Source organism: Balaenoptera physalus, assembly GCF_965194825.1.
Source record: "Balaenoptera physalus genome assembly, chromosome: 6".
In the NCBI taxonomy this organism is placed as follows: domain Eukaryota; kingdom Metazoa; phylum Chordata; class Mammalia; order Artiodactyla; family Balaenopteridae; genus Balaenoptera; species Balaenoptera physalus.
Genome location: NC_138885.1, coordinates 124,485,043 through 124,496,738, shown reverse-complemented (window position 1 = coordinate 124,496,738; position 11,696 = coordinate 124,485,043). Strand labels below are relative to the sequence as shown.

The following is an 11,696-nucleotide window of genomic DNA, read 5'->3' as shown; positions in this document are numbered from 1 at the left end:
TACTCTCAAAAGAAAGGTGAAATAGTTTACATTTAGCCTACTAATTCTGCCAACTAGGTCATTCTCAAACTTCCCTCCAAAAGCAGTCTCTGTGTTAGCTGTCATAGCTGTGAGCCCTCTTACATATAACATTAAGTCCACTTTCCTAACCAGTCTCAGGAAAGGAGTTTCAAAGATCCTTCATCTTCCCTTATAAAAAAGATTTCATGGCAAAAGTGCTGTCAGTTTAAACATTTTACCACTTTTCTATTCTCATCTCCCAAGTCCCACTTTTCTTGTTAACCTCTGGGAGTGACTACTGGCAGACTGAAACTAAAAATTATTACTGTTGCCAAAAAGTTGAAAAGAAATAAATCAAAGGGAATTTGCAGGAGAAGGATTACTGAATTGAACACAAAGGATTAAAGAACCAGAAGGACACACTCTTTTAAGATTTGTCCTCTACTGAATTAAACGTGTTATAATAAAATACTTAGAAGAGTGCCTGGTACATGGTAGTTATGATGATGATTATGGAATACTAATTGATAAATACATACTTTATTTTTCCATTAGCTTCAACATTTTAAGCTGCTTTTGATTTCTGTTTTATTTTAAAAGCATAAAAAGTATGTTCCCTGCCATTCATTTGTTTTATAGATATTGAATAACTATGAAATTAATTAGTATACAGAATTTTAAACCTAGACAGAATAGAGTTCATGTAAATGCCTAATTATTATAAACAGCCCCTTACATTTCTAAAGGTTAAGTTATAACATTACTTTTTAGCTAAAGCCATACTAGAGAGGCAAAATTCACTAACCTGGGTATAGCAAATTAAGCTACAATGAAACACTTAAAGAGTAACTTTTTTATTGGCATTACAGCAAACTTCACATAAAACGTATATTCAAATTATGATACCTCAAAGCTAGAAGGGAATAAAATACACCTAACTGTACAAGTTAAATATTTACAATAATAAAATCAAGAACTTTAGTTAAAATTTATCAGAAAAATAACAAAAAAGACTTCTGACAAAACAAAAATGATTAAAAAGAAAAAAAAAGTGACCTGATAAATATCAATACTTGTTTAATTTTAGGAACTCAGTATGAGGAATAAGATGTATTTCTTTAGAATTTAAAAAATGTCCAGCTTTGAACGTCTTTTGACATTTGTCTTGCTGTTTTGCTTACAAATTTCAGGCTGCCACATCTCTGGCTGGCTAGCTGGCAGTGATGGTCTTTTCTGCTCTCACATGTTCTTTGGGCTTGGAATAGTCCCAGGGCCGGCGATTCTCAGTGAACCCGTAGAGTTTCCTAAGTGCCACTCGAGCAGCTTCTTCTTCTGCAACCATCACTGTCTCCCCAGGTCCTTCCGCAATCAACTTTTTATCACTAGGAAAAAACCCAACAGTAGACTAAAATTACATGGTGCATCATAAAACAAAGTGCACAAATCAGTTTTGCCTGATCTAATTTTGGCAACAATATTCACCAGAAGTAACAGAAATATCGCGCTTTTTTTTCTTTCTACCAGCAGTGTATGAACTGCTGATAAAGGATGTGTTTAAAGCTTGCCAATCCGATAAGCAAGAGTATCTCATTTTGCTTTGCACTTCAATTAAAACTAAAGAAGAAACTTCTTAAAACATTATCAATTTTCTCCTTTGTGATGTCTTCCATTGCTTTCATACCTATAAAGTCCTACATCACATAAAGATCAGAAAAATATTTACCTAAATTTTAGTTAGTTAACTTAGATATTCACAGTTTACATTTAACACTTCAATCCACCTGAAATCAATTTGAGGCAGGTCAACTGTTACTAAGAAACCAAAAATGTTCTCAGCATGGGTTGAATTACACATTTTTGATGGACAACATTTAGTTTCTTTTCTTTCCCAGTTCTAGGCTCAATTGAAGCTGTTACAAGTGTGGACTGGGGTTAAATCTGTAATACTTATGAGTCAAAATTTTTTTACAGACGTATTTACATTAGCAGATACTCCATGAAATTCTACAGTGAATAGCTGGTTAACAAAAGCTACTATTAGCATACCACAGATTATTTACCTTCCCCTAAGGATGACCAGCAGGAAAGGAAGTAGTGACTAGATAACCATGGGAATGAGATTTTTAAAAAATCTTCGAATGCAATTAGAGGTTATACTAAGAAATTGTGAAAAGTCAGTTTTTAAGGCTTCCGATCAATATTATGAAGTTAAGATTAAAATTTTACTAACCAGTATAAGCCAACAAAATACACAGGCAAAGCTGTGGTGCTTCCAGACTGCCTAGTAAGTCTAGATTCGGGAGCTGAAATATTCCTTTTCTTCAATTCTTCTACCAGTAGCCCCATGGGATTTATTATCTTCCAAATCTCAAAGAGTTCTTTTCTGGTCATTTGAGTAATTAAGAAGTCCTGCATATAAAAAATACAATTGATACGTTTAAATTAGTATAAAGAAAATAAGGACCATAATTCAAAGTACATTTTTTATAGAAATTTAAAAATTTAACAGGATTAAGAGGTAAGAACTACTATGTATAAAATAAATAAACCACAAGGATATATTGTACAGCACAGGGAATACAGTCAATATTTTATAGTAAGTTTAAGTGGAGTATAATCTGTAAAAAGTTGAATCGCTATATTGCACACCTGAAATTAATACCGTAAATCAAAATCAACAAGTAAACGCACATCTGATCATGAAGATCCCGTACCCAGAGCTTCTCCAGCTGTGTCTCCACATTAGCCTTTACCAGACCATCAAATAGAGACTCCTCAGCATGGCTAAAAATAGCGCTGTTCAAATTCTGGGGTGCTGACGTATCAGCTGGAGACCTAGTTAAAACAGATTCCTAGGCCCTACTCCCAGGTATTCTCATTAGCAGTCTGAGGTGGTGCCCGAGAGTCTGCATTTCTAGCACGTTCTCAGTGATGGTAATACTGATGCACAGTTTCAAAAGATCTTCCCCACACTGGCTCTAAAAGGTCCAGACCCACCTCCCATCATTTCCCCGGATACAAAATGATCTGACCACACAAAATTACTTGTAGTTCCTAGAGCAGAAGCTCATCCTCAAGGTTTCTTCCTGGAATGACCTTCTTGGGGCAGGTGTCACTTCTGTAAAACTTCCCTAGCCCTGCTAGAGATAGTTGTTGCCTCCTGAGCTCCCCCTACTCCTTACAATAACTGGGAGCACCGCCCACATTCCACTCTATCTGCCTAATGAGCTGTGAGCAGGACCCTGAAGGCAAGGATCGAACGCTGCTAAGCTCGGGCTTCAGCGCTCAGCACCGTGCCCGGCACACAGCAGACAATAAACATTAGGTGGACAAGTGAATGAAATACGACAATTCAAACCTGTCAGTTCTACTACGAAGGCAGCTACACTCACCACTGCACCACCAATGCAGTCAGTTCTACTATGGGAGATATCAAAGCTCTTGACTTAGAAATGGATATCTGAATTATCTGACCCTACTAGGATCTACAATTGGAACTGTCAACAGAGGCACTAAAATATGGTAAACAAGTATTTCCAAAATGGTCTCATGACTACCCTGTGAAAATTTCAAAAAGGTGACCAAAAATTAGGCAGTTCTAGCCTCTACATAAGCTATAGTGATAGGGAGAGAATGGAAATCAAGGGAAGATTTTGTCAGAATTTCTTTAGAAAAAGCTATTTAATTGCAGGGGGAGGAAGGGGCAGGAGAGGCTTCCCTTTTCACCTTAAGCCTAGAGGGCTTCAAAGGGTCCACTGGCTTCTGAGTCTGAGGCAAGCGATGTTCGGTCAACTGGCAGCCAACACACACTCCTGCTTAACAGGCTGGCAGAAGCTGCCTGCAGTAGTGGGGTGGAAGTCTGCACCTGATATCAGAGGTATACAAATCCTTAAGTCCTGACGTGGAACTCACAGAAGGGATGTCATTTTGAAAGGAATCCCACCCAGGAAACTAGAAGCTGACAGCCAACCCCCATGTAAAGGAACCTGGTTACAAGGTTCCAGCAGGGAACAAAATGCTCACTAGAGGCTGTTTTAAACACTGATCAGGCTCAGAAAGCACTAAACCAGTTTACAGACATGAAGTAAATATCTTCTGCTTTCCTTTTTTCCCTCAGCTCCCACTCCAGAGGGGTCACTTAACATGCTTGCTTCCCAAAGGCAAACAGGTAGGCTACCTATTATAAGCCCTGGTTGGGGAAGGAGGAAGACAGGTCTCATCTATGAACGAAGTCTGAGTGTTGGTTAATACAGGTATCCTTCTTGATCAAAATGAGCAAACTCAGTGTCAAAACTAAATAAATAGGGCTTCCCTGGTGGCGCAGTGGTTGGGAGTCTGCCTGCCAATGCAGGGGACACGGGTTCGAGCCCTGGTCTGGGAGGATCCCACAGGCCGCGGAGCAACTGGGCCCGTGAGCCACAACTACTGAGCCTGCGCGTCTGGAGCCTGTGCTCCGCAACAAGAGAGGCCGCGATGGTGAGGGGCCCGCGCACCACGATGAAGAGTGGCCCCCGCTTGCCGCAGCTAGAGAAAGCCCTCGCGCAGAGGAGAAGACCCAACACAGCCATAAATAAATAATTTTTTAAAAATCTTATAAAAAAAAAAAAAAAACTAAATAAATAGATTCCAACAGTAAGGGATGCTGGTTTAAAACACCTGACATTCAAAGGTCTGACTCAAGACTGTTTTTGTGACTTGAAGTGATTGCCTGGACTATCTATTATGTAAGAAAGACCAAAAACTCATGTTTTCATCCAAAAGCAAAGGATGAAACTTCTCCCAGTTAACAATTCTAAAAGGACAGTGGAGTTAAGTCATACCAATTATTTATTAAGTATTTTAATTAGCCAAGCTACTGGCTAACAAGGAGTTAGGTATACATCATAGGGACTCAGAAATCCAAGATTGTATCACTTTAGAAGAACAGAACAGCAGCTATTACTTAAGCATGGAGCTCCCTAACCATACTAGGCCCTCCAATAGTGTCCTTTGGACTCATTCATTCACTAAACATCTACTGAGCGTCTACCACGTAGGCACTACCCTTGTACCTGAGGATGTAAAGCTAAAGACGTGGCTTGCGGTGCTTATGAACTCACAACCCAGAATTTAGTATTCACCTCTGATGCTGTCCTCAGTAAGAGACAACTGGAATAGTTAAGACACCACCATAAAAAAGCTTTGCGTCTTTCTCAGTTTGGGCAGGGAGAAAAACTCACACGTAACCTGCAGAGATCATAGAGCAAGGACATTAAGTACAAAAAGAAATTTTTCTTTCTGTCTGCCTCAAGCATGTCCCAGCGTGTGCAATTAACAATCACCTACCCTGATGAAAAGTGCAGTCCTCTCAGGTCCGCTGCTCTGTAACAGGACTCCAATCACTGCAAAGAAAGTCTGCCTTAACACAGCTGGGGGGACTGGGAACTCTGCACTCAACGTTAACTCCTCCACTGCCAAGTTTCTAGCCACATGACACACAACTTCCTCACTGGTGAGAAAGTCGACTAGACTTTTAACGCCTTCAGTGGGCAAGTCTGAGAACGCGTCCTCAAAAAACTGTGTGAGGCAATTTTGTGAAAAAGATGTCCCTTGTTCAGATAGTTCTTGATTATCTTTAAGGTTCAGAAGAACAGCTTCTTTCTCTATTCCAAGTTTTTGGCGTTTGGCCTCCTCACTTTTAATATAGCAGGTATTAACAAATGCAGTTTTGAGAAGATCTAAGGAAAAGGTTTCCTGTAACCGATGGCCAAATGCTTGCATTTCAGCATGGTAATCCCAGTTGGGCTTCTCTGAACTGAAAATGTAAAACAGAAGATAGATGGTAAAGAGAACAACAAGATGTTACTATGATGCAAACATTTTTCATTGCGATGCAATTTTATTAATTATATAAAGGAGATTTTAAAATACTGAGTTTCATTTAAATTCCAGACTCTGATTTTCTGAAAATTAAAACTTATGTCACATGATTACTTGTGGTTCTTTGCCAGATTAATTTTCCCTTTGAGTCAAATGCCACATCAAAGTGGTTCTTCAACATCAGAGACTAAGCCATTATCCTAACTTTCAGGTTCTTTACTTCTGCTCTAAATGGGACTACGCTTCATATTTAGATATGAAATACAAATTATAATTTCATAGGGTCAACCCATAAACAGTAAGTATATTTATCTTGTATTTTATTATTTTAAGTTTTGAAAACAACCATTTAAATTACCAATTAAATAATCTAGTATCAATATTACAAATAGGTTAAAAGTTCATAATCATTCTCAAGAATGATTAATAGGTCTTTTTTAAAATAAAGACAATAAATCGAAAACAAAACTCTTTTAAGTAAAAAAGTGCAGCAAAGTATAAAGATATGGGTTGTAAGTCATGCGATGTATATAATCTATACAATCCATAAAGTTTCTTCCAACTATAAAAGCCTAAAGCGACTAACCTCACAATAATCAAATGTGAATTAAGAAGAAACATTATTTTATTTTTCTTTTTAGAAAGAACTTAATATTCTGTGTTGAGAGTATATAGGACTATGAACACGTATACACCTCCTAGTAGGTGTATAAACCGGATCAACCTTATTTTTTGGAGGGCAACATTAAAGTACCTATCAAACTTTCATACTAAATTTCCAAAAGAGTAATAACTTCGAAGTTGTTACATCGATGTAACTAACAGATGTACACTGTTTCATCGGTTGTAATGGCAACAGTATGGAATTCAAACAACCATAAATGGAGTTATAAAAGAGTGAGGTGCATCAACCTGTATAGCCACAACTACATGTCAAAGACGCATTATTAAAGAGAAAAAGGTGCAAAACCTTATGCATAGTAGGGTCTTCTTTGAAGCCATAAAGATCTGCGTCTATTCCTACCAGATTTTCTACTACTGGAACAAGATTAATTTCGGCAGAAACCTAAAGCTAAACCGTTTTCCTTTTTCTCTGGACAGTGGACTTGTGGTTGTGTAATTTTTTCTTGCCCTAAATCGCAATACTGTGGAGTGCTTTCTTCCCTCTTGTCCGTACCCAAAGAATTCGCAGGCATCATCACAAAGCAGGGGCTACAACACCCAAGCCCAGATAAAGATTACCCTCCAGCCGGCCTCATTTCTCGCAACTTTCGGATTCTAAATGGGAGTTCCGAAAGCGTCGGGGGCAGCCACGCGCCCAACCCCTTAGCAGACTTTGCCTCGGCCACGCGTCCACGTCCCGCGCGGGTCCCTATCGCACAACTAGGGTCAAGCCAGGAGCGCACCAGCAGTGAGCAATCCTTCCCGCCGCCGGGCCGAAGCTGCGGGGAGGGGAGGCCAGGGTCCCCAAGCGCCACCCCTGCCCCTTCCCGAGGTGGCTCCTACCGGCGCACGGGCGGCGGCGGGCACCGAAGCAGGCGCCACCGCTCTAACTCCTTCTGGAAGCGGAAGGCGGCGCGGAATGCCTTCTTCACTCCCCGAAACGGCGGGGCGAGAGCGGGTACGGCCGGTGCCAGGAGGCAGCGGGGCCTCCGCAACAGCAGCCTCACCAGCCCGGATGCCATCGCGCAGAAGAAACCAACGAACGGCGGAAGGAAGAAAGTCGGCCCAGCGTCGCGGTAACACAGTTCCCCCGGAACTGGGGTAGGAGAGCGAGGCCGGGGCGGAGCCAGCGCGCGGCGGGTCGCGCGACAGGGGATGTTTTTAGTGCGCATGCGCAAACGTTGGTGTTTTTGCGCGCCTGGGAATTTCTCTTGAGGGAATAGGGCCTGCTGGGCGTTTGGGTGCAGGAATTTCTGGAAAAGTTTCCTCATCCTGTCAGTTGCTCTCGTTCCTTCCGTTCTAGTTGAAGTAAAACAAAAAAGTTGTTTCACGTTGAGTTTAAAGAAAACACTTAAATTCTCAAAAAAAGAAAACACTTCTTATCAACATGTCTTAGAGCTCCAGACCATCAATCCAGCCGCTATTTATGAAAAAATATTTACCTGGCATGTCTCCAGAAGCCTTCGTTTTAGGAGCCCTATACTAAAACATATTGATTTATCCAAAATAAACATTTTTATTTAAAAACTAAGTACGAACTTTTTTACAGCAAAAAAAAAAAAAAAGGGAAAGAATGGAAAAAAATACATCAAAATGGGAACAGTGGACTTATGTCTTTTTTTAATCTTTCACTCTTTAGCAATATCATTATATTGCTTTCTTACCAAACTGTAAATATATATTTTAAATTTAATATTAAATCACAAAGGAAGTCTTGTCTGAATTCTCAAATTTTGAGTTGGGTGCGGAACACCTAGATGTTGAAAGCGGCACCTCTTTCTGTGGTCTCCTTGTTAATGGTGTTAAAATCCCTCCTCACCCAGATTGGGTTCCTATGTCTTCAGTTGTTCCTTTTTCCACAAACACCCTCTTTTGTCTAGTTGCCAAGCCTTTTTTCAGTTTAGACTGAAAGCAGCTACCAGATGGCTTAGCCTACCTCTCTCCCAGGTTGTAATCAGCCTTCATTGTAATCAATCTTATACCTTCCTCTCTTCCCTCGCACATCTCACCTACATTCATCTCCCTGAAACACAGACCCAAACATGTTACTACTTAGCTCAAGAATCTCTGATGTTAGGATCTGGCAAAGATTCTCCCTTGACCAAAGTTCAGTCAGGCTGCTGTAAGCCCTCTCCTCAACAAGGCTTTGATCTTAGGTTCCAGTGTCCCCCCCTTGACAGGCCTGCATCACCCAGTTTCAGCAAGAATCCTGTTAAGTCAGTTTAGAGAGGCTCCCCCATCCTCATTATCTCATCACCCTTGATATCTAATCAAGTTTATAAGCCTCTCTATCCTCCAGTGATGTCTGATCACCCTGGCCTGCCTTCTGCAAGAGTTCTGTCAACTTGGTTTAGCCAGACTCCTCCTTTACCCCTGATGTTTCCTCTTAGTACTTTTCCACCCACTGACCACCCACCCTGCTCCTTGGCTTCAAATCCCCACTTGTCCATGCTATATTGGGAATTGATCCCAGTTGTATGCTGGGGTCCCTTTTCCCTTATTACAATAGTTCCTAAATAAAATCTGTTATTAACTACTGTCTAGCTGTTATTTGTCTTTGACAGGTCATACAACAGTTTAGGTCTCTTAGCTTAACTTTTCAAGAGGAAGAATCTGAACAGTTCATTCCAGCTTGTAAAAAGGTTCCCTATGGGGAGGGAGAGAAGAAAAGAGGGATTTGGTACATATCACAAAACAAGCTGATGAATTTCTGGATGAAGCAAGTTCTCTAAAAAAAGGTGAGAGGGGATTGTGATTGGTTTTTGTATTACACTGCACGTGAAGTATTGAAAATTCATGGAACATCAATCAAATAAATGGAATGGAAGAAAGCACAGGGAACTGTATTTTTGCAATATTTTGAGAGAAATAATCTAATAAATGATCTAATAATCTAGTTGGAGCACAATAATGTTAAATGAAGTGTCTCTGTATTGGAAGTTTCTCATTGAGGAGTATTAAAGAAAAGGGGGGGATTGAAACCAAGCAGGACAAAAAAGCCCTTCCATGTCCCCAGTTTCTTGTTTGTAGAAAAAGGCTTTAGTCACTATGTCTTCCCTGAGTTCCAAAGAGCAGACTCAGTTACTAATTAGGAGAGTGAAGGAACACAGAAACAAAGGAAAAGCAGTCAAGCAAGGAAAGTAATGATAGCTTAAACAATAGTTTAGCCATAAAACAGAGTCCTTGATCCTCCTCAAGGAAGAGACGTAGCAGTCTGATGCATATCTTTGAGGTATTCTGCAGAAACTAAGACCCCCCCCCCCATCCAGGTGGAGGATGGTGACTACAGGCTGACCAAAAGCATGTAGACTCCAGACCAGTTGGAACCAGAGGTTGATGTTTAAGATTCTGAAATATAACCTGTTACCTCACCACCAACCAACCAGAAGAAAGTCCACAAACTGCAACCCGCACCCCAAATGTTGCCTTTAAAAACCCTTCCCTGAAGGCCATCAGAGAGTTGGGTCTTTTGAGCACGAGCTGCCCGTTCTCCTTGCTTGGTGCCCTGCAAATAAACGCTGTACTTTCCTTCACCACAACCTGGTGTCAGTAGGTTGGCTTTGCTGCACTGCGGCCTAATGGACCCAAGTTCGGTTCAGTGACGTTTATGTTCCACAGGAACCAGCTGTGAGCACCCAGCCAGCTCTTAGCAACACCCAAGTCTGGCTGACAGTACCAGGCCAGCTCCTAGAGGTCCAGGGCTGCTTTTCTCTTTCTCATAGCTTTGTGACCTTAAGCAAGTGATTTAACTTCTCCATGGTTCAGTTTTCTCATCTCCAAGATGAGATTCAAAGAGCACTTATCTCTCTACCTCTTATGGTTGTTATCAGTATTAGGATAGCCCATGTAAAGATTTTGGGATAGTGCTTGGTATATAGTCACCCCTCAATGAGTGCCTTTCAAAGATTCTAAACTGCACTCATTTTTTCACACTTTATCATGTCTGAAATGGAGCTGTGGTCCAAACAAAGGCTTCTTAGAATGGATACAATGTAGTATTATTATTTTCCCAAGGCTCTGGTTTGGGGGACAATTCCTCTTCGCCGCCATCTGCTCAATCCATTCCTGGGTGAATGACTTCATTTTTCAACCTTTGTGAGTTTCACCACTGCTCTGGCAAATCCCTAAGGGCCTCTCTCTCTCTCTGCCAAGTAATTTTAGTTGCGCGTCTTCCCCAGCCAATACGATCGTTGGCGGCAGCACTCGGGAGCTTACGGCGGCGCGGCACCCTCACCGCCAAGGAGCCGAAGCGAAACCTGCAGGTCCCCGCCCGGCCATCAGCTGATGGGCCGCCCGCCGCGAAGACCGCCGCCGCCGCCGCCGCCGCCGCCGCCGCTGCTGTGCGAACATGGCGGCCGAGATCCACTCCAGGCCGCAGAGCAGCCGCCCGGTGCTGCTGAGCAAGATCGAGGGGCACCAGGACGCCGTCACGGCCGCGCTGCTCATTCCCAAGGAGGACGGCGTGATCACAGCCAGCGAGGACAGGTAGGGCCGGCGGGTCGAGCGCGGGGCCGAGGCGCGACGGGGGCCGCCCGGACTCCCGCCGGCGACCGGGTGTAGGGACCGTGGGGTCGGCGGCCTCGTCCCTTTTCTCGTGGGGACGTCCACGGCCCCCGGGTCCCGCGGCCTGTCGCCCCGCCGCCCTTTCTGGCCTCTGGGCCCCACCCCCGTCCAGGGTTCCCGCTTTTGGGTTCTCTAGTCTCGACCCCCGCCGCGCCCCTCCCGCCCGGGACGCCGTACCTGCTTCGCACCTTCAGTCCGGGACACCTGTCCCACCCCCGTCCACTGCGCTCTGCCAGCCCGAGACCCGCATCCCCGCCACGTCCCTCCAGTCTGGGACTCTCGCCGCCCCCACCTCGCACTCTCCTCTGTGGGATTTCGCCCAGAGCTGGATGCGTCTCCTCCTCGGTCAGTTCCGAGCCGCTTTCTCTGGGAGCCGGGACTGGCGGCCGGTTACCGCGGGACCCGGTGCCAGTGATTCCCTTCTTGCAACAAACCTCCCGGGCCTTCAACGGTCTTCCTTCTGCTTTACGCTGGAGTTTACACTTCTGTTTGTGTCGCGCACACCAGGTCCTTAGATCAGTTATTTTATCACAGCAGCTGGGACCACCTGAATTGTTATTTACATAATAGTCTCTTTTTTTTTTTTTCTAAAAGTGACTCACTTAAGAAAA

The 11,696-nt window shown here is 43.0% G+C and overlaps 2 protein-coding genes across 3 annotated transcripts in view; one reads left to right on the top strand and one right to left on the bottom strand.

Annotated features, from left to right (window-relative positions):
* Positions 1–838: 838 nt before the first annotated feature.
* On the bottom strand, positions 839–7,771 carry MRPL44 (mitochondrial ribosomal protein L44). The gene is made up of 4 exons (XM_082464676.1): positions 7,366–7,771; positions 5,326–5,794; positions 2,231–2,409; positions 839–1,382 (listed from the first exon to the last, which is right to left on the bottom strand). The coding sequence occupies exons 1-4, from the start codon at positions 7,692–7,694 to the stop codon at positions 1,211–1,213; spliced, it is 1,149 nt and encodes a 382-aa protein (XP_082320802.1). The 5' UTR covers positions 7,695–7,771; the 3' UTR covers positions 839–1,210.
* A 2,965-nt stretch (positions 7,772–10,736) lies between these two features.
* WDFY1 (WD repeat and FYVE domain containing 1) overlaps positions 10,737–11,696 on the top strand; it is a 48,796-nt gene continuing 47,836 nt past the window's right edge. Inside the window, exon 1 of one of the 2 annotated variants that reach the window (XM_082464678.1) lies at positions 10,737–11,007. In XM_082464678.1, the coding sequence (XP_082320804.1) occupies positions 10,871–11,007 (137 nt within the window). In that variant the 5' untranslated portion in view covers positions 10,737–10,870. The remainder of the gene's footprint in view (positions 11,008–11,696) is intronic. The other variant, XM_082464677.1, reaches the window with a different exon arrangement.

What these genes read in the sequence shown, in the direction of transcription:
- MRPL44 (XM_082464676.1), bottom strand. Translation starts at nt 7,694, where the DNA reads ATGCGCACTAAAAACATCCCCTGTCGCGCGACCCGCCGCGCGCTGGCT. An exon ending in CCGCCGCCGCCCGTGCGCCG is followed by an intron (nt 5,795 to 7,365) that starts GTAGGAGCCACC and finishes TTACATTTTCAG; the next exon opens with TTCAGAGAAGCCCAACTGGG. An exon ending in TATTTTGTTGGCTTATACTG is followed by an intron (nt 1,383 to 2,230) that starts GTTAGTAAAATT and finishes GTTTTTTCCTAG; the next exon opens with TGATAAAAAGTTGATTGCGG.